Here is a 16,219-nt window from a genome sequence, read left to right on the forward strand (position 1 = left end):
TCATTTCTGTGTAAACAATTAGAAAATAGCCCACTAAATTGTCTTCCAACGACGAAGGGGCTGGATGGATGAGAATGACTGAGCGGAGGAGGAGACTACGACTGGGCCTAGTTCGTTGAACTGCGAGGATCTCCAAAAAAGTGAACGTTGAGCGTTGAAAAATCGCGTCCCAATGCACCACAAAAAAAACACCGCATCCCCCGCACCCGCCCTGGATCGTGTCAAAACAGGAAGGATGCGGCCGCGTGGGGGGCACGGGGGGCTTCTACCCCATCCCTCCACCCCCCGTCCAGTGGTTTTAGCGGTTTGGGGGTACGCGGCTGGGCCCGTGTCCCCCTTTGACCTCCTTTAGCCCACAGCGGGTGGGATGTTTCATCTGACAACGCGGAATGCTGCTGCAGCTGCGGCAGGCCGCGCCCGTCGCGACCCCGGTGCCAGCGCGGCCGTGGAGTTAAATCGGTCGCCCGGTCAGCGCCGCTCCAACCGTGGCATTCCGAGGAAGCGCACGCGCGTGGGTCCCGCAGAACAACACGACGTTCTGCAAGAGGTTCCCCCTTATCCTCGACTCGTCCGGCTGGCGACGGTGGCGACGCAGTGGAAGATGGCGGCGTTAGGGCTAACGGTGAACGTAGCTTAAATCGAACAAAAGTCCAAGCCGTTACTCGCGAAGGTAAGCGGTGCTCATCTCTTGCCCACAACCCCGAGACAAGAGTGATGGAAACTCCACTTTCCGAGGGGGGTTAGTACAGCCACAGAGGGGGGGGGGGGCGGGAGGCTGGGCTTAAACCGCAAATGTCCGCAACAGGTGGTGAACGAGCGATCGCTCGGAGGGCGGCCGCCACCGTTACGCGTGACGCGACTGCCGCTCTATGAGCGAGGCCTCCGTGGCGGGCCGGACAGGATGGAGGTGGAGGGTGGGGGGGGCGGCGCCGATGTCGCAGAGGGCCCCCCCCCCCTCTGGGACGGCCCACACTCACTTCCGCCGCGGATGTTGATGACGAGGTTCCCTTCGATGATGGTGCAGCCGTGCAGCTCCTGCGCGGCCGTCACCGAGTCGATGACCTTGGTGCCCACGTAGCACACCTTGGGGCAGAGCCCGTCGCACTTCTTGCACGACATGCTGCCGTCGGACAAAAGACAAAGATCCCGTTTTATAGCCTTTACGGATTGTAGGAGCAAGTGCTGTTTGCGAGCACCTATGAAGGCTGGGACAGCACACGAGGGGGTGTGGGGTGGCCTGCACCACGCCCGGCCGCCTTCGTCTCCCCAGTGGCGATGTTTACACACCGCACCAACGTACTCATTTGAAGCTGAGTCGACCTAGGGGAGGCCAATAACCGGTTCAGATAATCGTCACTGGTGATGGCCGTGAGCGGGAATCGAACTCGAGCCGCCGGGTTCGTAGCAAGCGCACTAACCACGGCGACACCGCTCCCCAAATGCCGTCAGACGGACACACACACACGAGCACAACCACCATCGCCCATCATCGTCCGCAGCAGCACCACAGGCGTCTATGATGCGAATGAACAAGTTAATTCGTGCGACCATTGGTCTATTTGTTAGGGGTGTAACGGTGCATCAACCGATATCGATACAAGAATCAAGCGTCGCTTTGATTGTCCCGGCCACTTTTGGCTGCAGGGGTCACATGACAACATTATATAAATTTTGATTTAAAGCTTTCGTGACTGCAGTAATTCATATTCTTAGTTCTTTCGGTAAAGTCACGTTGAAGGGAAACAACAAAATAATAAAATATATATAAAACAATAAAAATTCTCACGACGCTTCGACCATAACACAAACGGTCGTCTTCAGGTGTGTTGGTTTCCCTTTAACGTGACTTTACCGAAAGAACTAAGATTATAACATTATATAAAACGTACGATATGATACAAAGTAAGATTGCAAATGCATGCATCTTGAGCATAACAACTGATTTTAATTGATATATTGAGGCATCGTTACATGCACAGTGTTTAGCTCCCAACACCAGAAGGATCACATAAATGTGCCATTTAATTGTAATGCTTTTAATTTTATTTTACTCATCCCCAACGCAACACCCATCATGGTGGTAGGCATCTCCAGCGCTTCTCACACGACTCTCCTGTGCCACCCAACTTTCTCCGGAATGTTATCCCGATCGCTGTGGGCGACCTGTCAAGAGCGCCACCCTTCCGTGTGTTAGAGAATGGTCCGTGGAAGAAGATATCAGAGAAGTACTTCTGAGATCCCTTCTTAACCCACTGACCTGGATAATGTTCGTCACATGACAATCAAACTAATTCGTTGAAATTCATTATTTGTTTTTTACGTCGAGTCATTGATGAAAGTGCTGAGAACCATTCGCTCACTACCACTTGAGGACCCATGGTCATTATAGGCAGCTGCCTGGAATCGAACCCAAGATCTCAAATCAACATTGCCAGGTGCGCTTCTAACTTTTAATCAGTGAGATGCCACAAGGCAGGCAAGCGGGACCTTCAGCTTTGTAAGTTTTTGCAGAGCTGTAAAAAAAAAAACTCAATGCTGTAACGCCTGGTTCGTGTTAAAACACTGCAAGGTAGACCTGCAGAGCGGTTAAAAACAATACCCCCCAGCAGTCTCCACCCCCGCCTTGCGCAATGGGCGGGTAAACAACCGCTGGCAACGGGGGAATCGTGACCGCCACCGACACAGACTTACATAACTCAGATGACTGACACGCGCCTGCCTGACACGTCGCTGATTTAAAACGCGACACTGGGGGGGGGGGGGGGTGGGAGATTATTAATACCGCCTCTGGCTTCACGCGCCCGCGCAAAAAATCACGATGCTCGCCGGGGACAGCGTTTGGGCGCGGGCCTGTGCACTGCAACGGCCCCGCACCTCCGATTCGCACGGTTGGCTATGTACGGTGTGAAAGAAGTCCGACATACGTACAGACCCGAGTAATTTCGCGCACAGACAGCGGCGTTTTTTTTTAATAATTCCGCTGTACTTTTAAACAATCAATCTTCAACGGGCTTTTTTTTGTTTTGCTTTCCCGTTTAACCTTCGCGACACCTCAAGGGTTGTCCCCCCCCCCTTCTGTTAGCGCCATGACACAGCCCGTGCTTGTGGGGAGGAAAAAAAAACACCCAACAAGGAAGCAGCAGTCACTGAGCGAGCCGCTATTCGCAGGAAATTCCGTAAACACTTAACATTTTACTTGTAAAACGAGGAAGGCCAAACTGAGGCATAGCACGCATTTTCAGGAGGGTCCTGCCACATTGAGTTTTTTTTTTATTCGGAGATGTTTTCAGCCAATTAACGGCGCGTTGTGTTTATTATACACGTGGAAGGAAAACCGGAGCACCCGGAGAAAACCCGCACGCGCAAGACGGGGGCAACGCTCTATCCCCGTACAGATGGAACGAGAATGGCGATTAGTCCACACTTTGCTCTACCGCCATCTCCTGGTGAGCGCCAGGGGTACGGCTCTGCCTCGACGCCCACGCGAAGGGAGTCCGCGCGTCTGTGCGGCGGTTCACCAACCCTCGCTGCTGCCGCCTCCACGGTGCTGGTTTACGGGCGAGTGATGAACCGGTCTGTGGTGCTCGTCGGACACCAAACACTTGGATATTTTTTCTTTTTCTTTCCCGCACGAGCGTGAAAACGGCTGCGCGTCGAGCGTCATTTTAAAACGCAGAAACCGACGCACTTTTTTTTAGTTTGTCGTCCTTCCCCCCCGCACCTCCGATCATCACGGTTGGCTACGCACGGTGCGAAAGAAGCTCAACGTGCGTATATACAAAACGCGCACAACGCGCGCTTTGCTAAACCGCGGCCGCGCAAACGCCGCGACGATAACATACGGCGGGGACTTGCAGCTGTTCCAAACTCAGTGCCGCGCGGTCACGATAGCCACACCTCCACATCACAAACCCGTGTGGGCAACCCACACACTTAGTGTGTGGGTTGGTGGAGAGGGGGGAGGGTGAGTAGCGAGCGCAAGGGAGGGAGACAGGACCAGTTTAGCCAACGGATGCATCGCGTGAACGTAACGTAACACACGTTCGGCGCGTGAACACCGAGCGGGCGGACCGATTGCGTGCGCGGCTCGAACTTCTGCCGCAACCGCTCACCTCGTCTCGTTCTCCATCGTGTACCCGGACGGGCACTCGGGGCGGCACTCCCCGTCGTGCAGGACCCAATTGATGCACTCCCTGTCCGACAATCCTCCGCCTCCTCCGCCGCCCAGGCCGAGCCCGGCCGACATCGTCCCGGCTCCCACCGCCCCGCCTCCGCCGCCCATCGTCATCATCGGCTGCTCCTCGCTCTCCTCCACCTCCCTGACGCAGGCTTCGTGCAGCACGCGGCAGAAGGCGGCCGTCACGCAGCGCCAGCCCTTGAAGCGGTAGGTGCCCGCGGGGCAGTCGGGTACGCAGCGGGCGGCGGCGCCGTCCACGTGGACGTAGTGGCGGCAGGCGACGCAGGCCAGGGGGTCGTCGGGTGCGGAGCAGCCACCCAGGCACTCGTCATGGCAGCAGTCGCCCGCGGAGCTGCAGGCCCGCCGGCCGCACTTGGTGTCGCAAACTGGAGAATGGGAGAGAGAGAGAGAGAGAGAGAGGAGGGAGGGAGGGAGAGAGGGGAGAGAGGGACGCGCATCGGGATAAGGAGTTTGGCTTGAAATTACGTTCCATCGTGACCGCGTCCGTGGATTGATATTCGGAGTGCCCGGGTGATGATCACGATGTTGTTGTTGTTGTGTGACGATGTTGTTGTTGTTGTTGTGTGACGTAGTTGCAAACAAGACGTCGCATTCCAACCCGATTCACTTGGCTGTGAGGATTCTTTCTCGGCGTGGAGCCGAGTGCACCCTTCCAATAATGACACTCGCAATTATTGAAAATGTATTTCTTTGGCTGTGTCGGGTGGTGGCAGGGGGGGAACTGAACGACACAGATTTTCGGTCAGATTGTAACGTGGCCCAACCCAAAAATCCCAAAAGCGCCGCAGGCAACATGTTACGAGACGGAGGAACCTCTGCTCAGTCATCAAACATCGTACACAGCAAAATCAATAAACATGAGCGCATCAAAATATCAAACTGCGCTTCCAAACTTTTTAGCTGCCTACCGTGTCCATTGAATTCATGAAGCTGATAAATACAAAGGGGAGGGTGATTTAGCAGGGGGGAGGGGGGCGGTGGGTTTATCATTGAGAGTCCAAGTGAGGTGGACAGAGTCTGTAGTTCGCGAGGCAAGGGGACGACAGTGGCGTGTGGTGAATAACGGTGATGGCGAGTTCGTGTGCATGGAATTCTGAATTGTTAGGGAAGTGGGGTATTCATATTCTTAGCTCTTTCGGTAAAGTCACGTTGAAGGGAAACAATAAAATAATAAAATATATATAAAAACAATAAAAATTCTCACGACGTTTCGACCATAATAATGACGACCGTTTGTGTTATGGTCGAAACGTCGTGAGAATTTTTATTGTTTTATATATATTTCATTATTTTATTGTTTCCCTTCAACGTGACTTTACCGAAAGAGCTAAGAATATGAATTACTGCAGTCACGAAAGCTTTACATCAAAATTTAAGTGGGGTATTGTATCCTCTTAGAATTCGCTCCTCCCTTAAAACTAATTTTTTCAATAGGGTATCCCTCCACTACTTCCTGTCCTCATCCTTAAAACCTTCACCCCCATCCCAACCTTGCCAGGCCTCCCTTAACTATCACCACCCTTCCATTGCCATCCCTTCTCCTCCCCAAACACTGAAACCCCATCCCTTTTCCCCAACAGTCAATAACTAATGTACCATTCACAATTCTTGTTAAGCGCTTTGACAAAAGCGCTATATAAAATCCTAGATACGATGACAGAGGAAATTCGAATTCAGAACTTTAGAATACAGATTTTTTGCGCTGGCTTCAGAAGGCCCAAGGCCGCGGATTATGAAGGTCATAATACCACACGTGCCGTTGGCATTGTTAATAATGTAATAATCACAACCACTTTGCCAATCAGCCAACCACTGGATGAAGGTCGTGAAGGGGTTGCTTGACCATACTTCCCCAAGCTGGTAAGCATGGCCAGGTGAATGAAGGGGGTGAGAGGGGGTTGGCCTCGGACCGATTCAGGTAATCACTTGCTACTAACCACGATGGCCACGACCGGGAATCCAACCAGCCGCCGCGGTGTTCGCAGTGTAATGCGCGAACGACTGCTGCCACCGAACCACACCCCACGCTCGCAACGGCAGCGGTCGTGTATCGTCAAGAAGAACGAACTCACAGGTGAGCAGAGCGGACGGTTCACGAGAAAATCCTACGCAAATCACAATCGAATCCGGTGACGGATCAGCCAATCATCGAACGCCTTAATACTTAACCTCTCCTTTCAAAATGTTTGGAAACGTTTCAAGCATCCACATGTTTTCTTTTTTGTAGCAGAGAGAGAACAAGACGAGCTCTCTCATCGAGCTCGGAGTCTGCGGGCTTGCAAAAAAAAAATCTATAAAAAATAAGCAGTTTAGCGGGCACTCGTCAGCGGTTAGCGGCTATTTGTCACCCGTTCACGAGCGACAGCGGTTTCGCATCGTACCAATTACCAGCAGCATATTAAATGATCCCGAGGCTGACTTGCCAAACAGACAGGCTTAACAGCCATTCTAGATTACACTTGATAACGCTTTCCACCACCCCCCCGCCGCCTCTCTTTCTTGTTCACCGTGTCGCTTTAAAACGTCGAGCAACTCAATCGAAACCGAGAGTGTGTTTTTTAACATTACAGTCCGCCAACTAGCAGCCGTCGATTAAGACGCAAATTCGGGCGCCGCTGCCCGCCCGCTCGCCCACGGCAGCTCGGTGACAGCGCCAGGAGGAGGTACAGGAGGCGGCAGAGCTCCCTAATTATGGGCCCTGCTCGGAGTCGCCGATGTGCCGTGGAAGCCCGTCTCAACTGGCGATCGATTCGACTACGGCAAGGCGCGGTGCCGGGCAGGGAGGGTCGTGCGCCCCCACGGATCATCCCCCCTCCCACCCCCCCCCCCCCGAGAAAGTAGCGCTGCTTCTTGGTGAGAGAAAGGGGAGTGGGGGGGGGCCGTGGCGGAGAAATCTGAACGCGGCACCGCGACTGAGGACGGATGACTCCGAACAACAAGGATTCCCCCCCCCCTCCAACGTACACAGCGAGCACGAGGCCAGCCAAAATAGGAATGCTGCCAGTTGCGTCTGGCGCCTAAGCAACCCCCGTTGTAATACCTCTGGCTGCATTCGATGACCTCCCGTGGAAATTCGGCAAATGATGCAGGGCAAGTTGATTGATGTATCCAGCCCTCGATGATTCATCTTTCGGTCAGTCGCCTCCTAATCGTTCTTTTATTGCTACTAAGGCCTTGGTTGCTGTCCCCATGAAACTTCACTCGTTCATTTATCCACCCATGGGGAGGGCCCGATGTACCAGGGCTGTAATTCGCTCATCCGCAGTGCGTTCAACCAACCAACCAACCACCACCACCGCACTGCCAAGTCACAACTTTTCTCTGCTATTATTATTCTTCACTCCGCTCGACTTGGGAATTCTCTGGTCTCTTTCTCTCAAGCTCTTAATAACGTTGCCAAAAAAAAAAACACGTTAACCTCTCAACTACTACGCCTTCAACAGTGCTGGTTGTTACTGGCCGCTATGGGATTTGTGACCTTTTGAAGCTGTGATCAGAAACGGTCATATAAAAAAATCATGCTGGTCGTGCAGCAAGGGTTGGTGAATGGGACGTCCAGGACTGGTTGACACTCATCAACGACTATTGTGTTTTTGTGTCGTCTGTTGTTGTTCTGCCCTGCCCCTACTGGCCATCTGTGAAAAAGCACTTCATAGTTTAACACGTAGGCTTTCGCGACCTATATATTATCTGTAAGAGGTTGTTGGGTTAGATCGCGTTCTGTATTTACTCTCCAACACACCTGTGTGCTGAACTAGTAACGAATTGTCATGTTTTGTTTACGTGACAAACCTTACTAATTGTCTGTGTTGGGTGGTGGTGGGTTTAACAATACATTATATTTACGCGATCTAACCCAAAACCTCTTATGAATAAGAGCTCTATAGCTCATCGGATACCTCCAGCATAAATAAAGACTCCGATTCTGATTTAGATTCTGACACATCGCTGCAGAGTTGCGACAAGCCGTGACCTGGGCATCGAACCGAGGTGGTGTCAGTTCACCGTGCCGGCACGGCAACCGAGGGCGCCGCTTATTCAAAACAAAAGTTTCCACCGAGCGGAGAGAGGTTACGGTCTGCGGAAGACGATGAGAACGACGCACGGGCGCACAGCGGCAGAATCGACCGGGCCACGCTGACTCAACCCCAACTTGTTGGGAATGAGAAGTTTACTTCCGCGAGTGAAGCGCCACTGATCGCATGCCGTCCATCACCTTCACGGAGGTACAGATGTGTGTGTGTGTGTCCGTGGTAGAGGGGTGAGGGCGTGCGTGTGTGTGGTTGTGGGGGAGCGGTGGTGTCGCGGTTAGCGCGCTGCACTATGAACCCGGCGACCCGAGTTCAATTCCCGCTCGGCCAACACCAGTGACGCTTATTTGAACCGGTCCTGGGCACCCCCTAGGTCGATTCAGCCTCAAATGAGTACCTAATGTGGTGTGTACAAACATCGCAACTGGGGAGACAAAGACGGTCGGGTACGGTGCTGGCCACCCACCCCCTCGTGTGCTGTACCGGCCTTCACAGGTGCTCACTACCAGCACTTGCTCCTACATTCTGTTAAAGCTATACGGGTGATCTCTGTCTTTGTGACGTGCAGCAGCAGCAGCAACAACAACAACAAACAACAACAAAAACTCGGTGGAACCTAAAATTAAATAAAAGCTTTTCCAGCAGCCACAGCAAAGAATTCTGAAACCTGTTTTTAATATAGCAGAGCCTGCAATTAGCCGTAGGGTCCCTCTCGTCTCGAGCAGAGAGTGACTCACGCGATCATCATCGGGGTGTGTGGAAACAAAGAGGGCGCTTTGTGCGGTTTCACGTGTTTTTTTTTGGAGCCTCAGATTTTTAACAAAAAACTGCAGAAAAACACACCTTGCTTGAAGAAAAACAACCCCCCACCCCCCCCCCAGAAAACAAAGGAATGAACTACACCAGGAAGATATCGTGAAGCAGGTGCCGTAAGAGTTTCAAAAGCAGGCTCAGGTTTTTTTTGTCCTTTAAGGACATGCCACCCGGTTGCCATGGTCTGTTATGCTGTTGAAGTGCACTGGGACTTTCAATACGGAGGTCGTCGGTTCGATTCCATCTCCCAGCACGGCAGCTGAAATAATGGCGCGAGTCTCGAAAATCCCCGCCAACCCGGACCCTCCCACACACCGCTTCTGTCCACCTCGCAATGTAAACAACACTGAAACTGAACATTTTTTTTTTATCTTATCAGGTAAGGCCCATTTAGCTACAGTGAGGGACAAAAAATTTTTTATCCCCTGCTGATTTTGTACGTTTGCCCACTGACAATGAAATGATCGGTCTATAATTTTAATGACATGTATATTTGAACAGTGAGAGACAGAATAACAACCAGAAAATCCAGAAAAACGCATGTCAAAAATGTTATAAATTGATTTGCATTTTAATGAGGGAAATAAGTATTTGACCCCCTCTCAATCAGAAAGATTTCTGGCTCCCAGGTGTCTTTTATACAGGTAACGAGCTGAGATTAGGAGCACACTCTTAAAGGGAGTGCTCCTAATCTCAGCTTGTTACCTGTATAAAAGACACCTGTCCACAGAAGCAATTAATCAGATTCCAAACTCTCCACCATGGCCAAGACCAAAGAGCTCTCCAAGGATGTCAGGGACAAGATTGTAGACCTACACAAGGCTGGAATGGGCTACAAGACCATTGCCAAGCAGCTTGGTGAGAAGGTGACAACAGTTGGTGCGATTATTCGCAAATGGAAGAAACACAAAAGAACTCTCAATCTCCCTCAGCCTGGGGCTCCATGCAAGATCTCACCTCGTGGAGTTGCAATGATCATGAGAACGGTGAGGAATCAACCTAGAACTACACGGGAGGATCTTGTCAATTATCTCAAGGCAGCTGGGACCATAGTCACCAAGAAAACAATTGGTAACACACTACGCCGTGAAGGACTGAACTCCTGCAGCACCCGCAAGGTCCCCCTGCTCAAGAAAGCACATATACATGCCCGTCTGAAGTTTGCCAATGAACATCTGAATGATTCAGAGAACAACTGGGTGAAAGTGTTGTGGTCAGATGAGACCAATATGGAGCTCTTTGGCATCAACTCAACTCGCCGTGTTTGGAGGAGGAGGAATGCTGCCTATGACCCCAAGAACACCATCCCCACCGTCAAACATGGAGGTGGAAACATTATGCTTTGGGGGTGTTTTTGTGCTAAGGGGACAGGACAACTTCACCGCATCAAAGGGACGATGGACGGGGTCATGTACCATCAAATCTTGGGTGAGAACCTCCTTCCCTCAGCCAGGGCATTGAAAATGGGTCGTGGATGGGTATTCCAGCATGACAATGACCCAAAACACACGGCCAAGGCAACAAAGGAGTGGCTCAAGATGAAGCACATTAAGGTCCTGGAGTGGCCTAGCCAGTCTCCAGACCTTAATCCCATAGAAAATCTGTGGAAGGAGCTGAAGGTTCGAGTTGCCAAAGGTCAGCCTCGAAACCTTAATGATTTGGAGAAGATCTGCAAAGAGTGGGACAAAATCCCTCCTGAGATGTGTGCAAACCTGGTGGCCAACTACAAGAAACGTCTGACCTCTGTGATTGCCAACAAGGGTTTTGCCACCAAGTACTAAGTCATATTTTGCAGAGGGGTCAAATACTTATTTCCCTCATTAAAATGCAAATCAATTTATAACATTTTTGACATGCGTTTTTCTTTTTGTTGTTATTCTGTCTCTCACTGTACAAATAAACCTACCATTAAAATTATAGTCTGATCATTTCTTTGTCAGTGAGCAAACGTACAAAATCAGCAGGGGATCAAATACTTTTTTCCCTCACTGTATGTAGCTCTTTTTCAGAAGCCACCTGGCCACAGATGATAGCTCAAGGAAGTGGCTTATCATCACGTAGACATGTATTGCAAGCCAAATACTCTTAAACGCATGATGTTGATTCTACATATGGAGGGAAAAACCCAAGGACCCGGAGAAAAATCCACGCGACCAGGGGGAGAACACGCAAACCCCAAATATACAGCAGGCACCAGAGTCGGGATCGAACCCACGACCCCCTGCATACAGGCGAGGTAGTTAACATCTCATAGCCACCGTGGCACTTAGGTAGTTGACGCCGATGGGGGTTCAAGTGTGGGTAAGCAGGTACTCCCACCTCTCCCAGCATGCAACTTTAAATTGAAAACGATTTCCCCCGTCTCCTACGTTCAAGCGGGTGAAACGGGCCTCGTGTGAACTTCCCGGCATTGTTTTTTCACGCGACGGGGATCGGTACCCCAAGACCGCCGTTCGCTCACGAGCGTCCTGGCGCTGACGAGGCGAGCAGCACGGCACCGCCACCGCCGCCGCCACCTTGTTCGTCTTTTCCGAGCGCTGTGATTCACCGACATGCCGATTGTAACAAACGGCTGTCAGATGTATTAATAATCCCGTGCGGTTGCTTCGCAATGCGTTTGTTTCCACCCTCACTCGCACAAATGCGCGCGCGCGTACACACGTACACACGTACACACAGAACCAATGTCCTTTAAACGTGAACTTCACACACCAATTTCTTCACCCAGTGTTGACGACTGACTGACTATGTCGGATAGTCCATATCGGGATCAAACACAAAGCACTTCTCCCTTCTGCTTTTTTTCCGAGCACCGCTGTAACTACCTCGCCCGGTGTACAGGAGGGCATGGGTTCAATCCCGACTCTGACAACTGCATATGTGGAATTTGCACGTTCTCCCCGTGGTCGTGTGGGTTTTTCTCCGGGTCCTCCAGTTTTTCCCTCCACATTTAGACTCAACGTCAGGCGTTTAGAGTATTTGGCTGCTATAAATTTTCACGTGATAAGCCACCTCGTTAAAGCTATAAATTGTGGTCGCTAGGTCGCTTCTGAAAATGAGCTGTATAGCTCAGTGGGCCTTACTCGCTAAAATAAACATAGTACTTTGCCTCGCCTTGGAATTCCCTGCAGACGTCTCTCTTTTGACAAATTCTTACAACCTTGCTCCATTCCAGAAACATATTAACCCTTTGTCTATTACACCTTCAATGGTGCCGTTTGTTGCCGACCGCTTCCAGTCTTTGGGCCAGCCCTGCAACTGCCATTTAAACAAGAACAAAAACCACGCGAATTGACACGTTGTCCATGTAAATTTGAAACCATTTTTACATCTATTTTTAGATTTTTACTCGCCAGACTTTTTCAAAAACGTATTATTATTATTCCTATTGTTAAATATCAATGGAACGTACGCAGGTTAGGTGGAACAGATTTTCTGCCATCTTTTGGGGATGACACGTCGCGAGAAGAAATTATAGCCGGGAAGGCCAACGAAAAATCAACTAAGTGGCAGCCACAGGAGGGAACAGTGCCCCCAGGAGGACGGTTTACAACGGAGATGGAGCGATGTGGGTTCGGCCCGTGTCCAGGCGCTGGGCGAAACCCTGGATTCTTCAATCGTCGCGGGGACAGCGGGGGGCGATGGTGACCTTCGTCCGAGCGGTGGAACGAACAGCTGATGGCTGGTTTGAACGCGACATACGGATCTGCGGTTACGTTGCACGCGACAAAAAAAAACACGGAGCACTTCTCCGCGCGATGACGGAGAATGTGATCTTGATTGCATGGTGGGGGGGGGGGGGGGGTGCCAGTACCACTCTACTGATTGTGCATTTGCCAAATTTAAACTTACAATTCCTGCGGTTTGAAAATGAGCCGCTAGACTTGAAAACCTAGCAACGTGCAGACCAATTGCTTTTATTTCCAGGAAACGTGCAACATGTCCGTGAAAGAATGTTATTTTTGCGTTGATATCAATACCGTAATATAAAACAACACTATTTTACGGAGCTGAAACAATTTACCCGCCCGCCCCGCCTCCCAAGCGATTTCATTTGTAGGTAAACGTAGTGGCCACCTAGTGGCTGCAGGGGTCAAGTGAAAATGCATCTGCTGCTGCTGCAATATTAACGAAGCAACAAACATCGACTGATCCACGTGCGGAATGTAGCTCTTTTTATGCAGAAGCAACCTGGCCACAAATGATAGCTCAACGAAATGGCTTATCATCACGTGGAAATTTCTAGGAGACAAATACCCTAAAACGCATGAGAAACATGCAAACTACGAACATACAGCAGACGTCAGGGTCGGGGATCGAACCCACGACCTCCCGTATACCAGACGAGGTACTTAACATCTCGCCACGGTTCGAATCCAGCGGCCGCCCCAGTTATTTCTGCGGTGCAGGATTCACTGTAGAGATGCTTTGCGGCGGACGTTAAACATCTCCGTGACGTCATTGGCAAGAGCAGTGCCATCGTGTGCCCGGCGTCGGTGTCAAAATTTGCCAAATTTTAAAGCTACACTGCAGCTCACTCAATTGGGATCACACAGCAGCAGCAATCATCTCCCCCTACTGGCAGCAGACTAATGCCCCAGAACTCACTCTTTCAAATGAGACTCCGATCGTAGTCTCTTGAGTTCTCACCATGGTTAAACAAAATAAACCTCTTCGAATTTACCCATGACACTTTTAAGTCCTTACCAACACGAGTAAAATTAGAAGAAAAAAAACACCAAGTATTTTCCACTCTCGCCCATCATGTTGGCATCATGTTATCTACCTTGCCTAGTGGACATGAGGTTGTCGGTTTAATCCCGACCCTGACGCCTATATATTTGGAGTTTGCGTGTCTCTCTCCCTGTGGTTGAGTGGAATTTTCTCCGGATCCTCCGGGTTTTCCTTCCACATTTAGAAGCACCACTTTGTTGAGCTATCGGACGTGGTCAGGTCGCTTCTGAAAAAGAGCTACATTGTGGGCCTTACCTGGTAAAATAACACTAGTGTTTATAGTTACAACTTGATTTGAAGCTTTCGTGACTGCAGGAATTACTCTTTGGTTCTTTCGGTAAAGTCACGTAAAATTGTTTTTTTTTATAGAATACGACGTTTTGATTGCAACACGAGCAACCGTAATCAGGTATGAATGAATGAAAAAACAAACCTATTAAACTTAGCAATGAAATGCAACACAAGAGAGTCGGCTAACACAACAGTTAACACTTTACCTGGTTGATTACGTTCTTCCAAAGATTGCTACATTTGAGAGAGAGAGAGAGAAAAACACAGACACGGAGACACATAGAGAGACACACAAGCAGAGAGAGAGACACACACAGAGACACGAACGTAATCAACCAGGTAAAGTGTTAACTGTTGTGTTAGCCGACTCTCTGTGTTGCATTGCATCACATTGCAAAGTTTACTAAGTTTGTTTTCTCATTCATTCACACCTGATGACGGTTGCTTGTGTTGCAATCGAAACGTCTTATTCTATTATTTATTTTATTTCTACGTGACTTTACCGAAAGAACCAAAGAGTTTTTATAGTTAAGTTTTCCACTCGGCCACCAAGGTACTTGCGCTTTAACACGTAGGCTTTCGCGACCAATATTATTATTCATAATAAAGGTTTTTGGGTTAGATCTCGTTATTTATAAATGTGTCATAACCCTCCACCACCCTACACGGCCAATCAGCAAAAAAGTGTCACGTTGACAAAAGACAAATAAATCAATGATCATATTTTGCTACTGGCAAAGGAGGTTCCAATGGTGTAAATGCTTACCCGAGCACTCATACTCTGATGGTGCATTGTCTTTGAGTTGTGCGCCTTTTGGCGTCATCTGGTCCAACACCATGTGAGACTAGGCTCAAAGGAAAGTTGTCTCGGGTGTGGACCAATCAATTTCAAGGACAGTGCATACATTATCAGAGTTATGTTTTTTGTTTGCGTTCCGACCGCAGGTATTGTGGTCAATGCAAACATGACTCCTTGTAAAAAAAGGTGTCAGTTTTGTTGCCAGATAAAAGGGTAAAACAACAATTATGAAAAGACAAATAAATCACTACTTTAGCCCACCGGTGTGTTGAAGTGTGAATCCACAACATTTACAGTTTCATTTTGAAACTGTAAATGTTGTGGATTCACTCTTCAACACACCGGCGGGCTAAAGTAGTTAACTATTTTGTCTTTTGTCAACGTGACACTTTTTTGGTGATTGGCCTTGCCGGGTGGTGGAGGGTTACGACACATTTATAAATAATGCGATCTAACCCAAAAACCTTTATTATTAAGGTACTTGCTACCATACAGTCATAATGTGACATTCATATAAAATGTTCACGTTTCACTTGCGTGTGTGTTTTTTGTCTACTGTCTATATGATAAGGGCTGTGCAATTTTCAAACAGCATTTGAAAAAAGAACCGGTTTTGTTTACACGGCCCTCCCTCCTTCCCCATTGCAGCTCGTACAACTGGTGAAGATGAAACGCTTGAGATTCACTGCATCTCACAGGAGCAGGCCCCCTGTACACAGAGAGGAAAGTAAGCTCCGTGTAACAGCAACTTACTGCTGTCAGCCGAGCCCCAAGGTTCTCATCAACGAACTGATAAACAAAGAAGCTGAGAAAAACAAACACGAGCAGACTGTTTTTTTTTAAAAGGACAAAATGAACCCGCACCCCCTCCGCGAGCAATAAATCACACTTGGGTCGTTGGTGCTATCGAAAGACAAGTGCTCGGGTCAATGCCAATTGTGCCAACAATTAATACAGAATTAAGAGTTTGCGCGGATGCACGCGTGCGATGAGGTACTGGTGATAACTGCATCGATCTTCTTCATCATCAGCCACGTTCGATCCCCTGCTGGATGAAGGCCACTCCAGGACGCTGCCACCACGTACCACGGACCCTGAGGTGTAGCGATCCAACGAGGAGCTGCTCGAGAACTTGCGTCACTGCTCGTCCGTTTCACTTTTTAAATCACATCTTAAAGCTCGCATATTTGTGCTGCATGCTTTCAATGTAGCTTAAGACTTAAAAAAAAAACAATGTTGTTGTTTGATCGGATCACTCTGCAATTTTATTATTCTCTTTTATCACAGTTCTTCATTTTATTGGAATTTCGAGCAGTAGTCATTGTGGTTTTCACACCTGATGATGATTGCTTG

At 49.4% G+C, this 16,219-nt stretch overlaps 1 protein-coding gene across 2 annotated transcripts in view; it reads right to left on the reverse strand.

Annotated features, from left to right (window-relative positions):
* LOC116953599 (insulin-like growth factor 1 receptor) overlaps nucleotides 1-16,219 on the reverse strand; it is a 115,348-nt gene that overhangs the window by 25,398 nt on the left and 73,731 nt on the right. For both annotated transcript variants that reach the window (XM_032973938.2, XM_032973937.2), the window contains 2 exons: nucleotides 4,113-4,563; nucleotides 978-1,120 (listed from right to left, as the gene is read on the reverse strand). In XM_032973938.2, coding sequence (XP_032829829.2) covers nucleotides 978-1,120; nucleotides 4,113-4,563 — 594 coding nt within the window. The remainder of the gene's footprint in view (nucleotides 1-977; nucleotides 1,121-4,112; nucleotides 4,564-16,219) is intronic.

This window comes from Petromyzon marinus, chromosome 52 (genome assembly GCF_048934315.1).
Source record: "Petromyzon marinus isolate PM22_M1 ecotype Great Lakes invasive population chromosome 52, UKy_Petmar_22M1.pri1.0, whole genome shotgun sequence".
NCBI classification, from domain to species: Eukaryota; Metazoa; Chordata; class Hyperoartia; order Petromyzontiformes; family Petromyzontidae; genus Petromyzon; species Petromyzon marinus.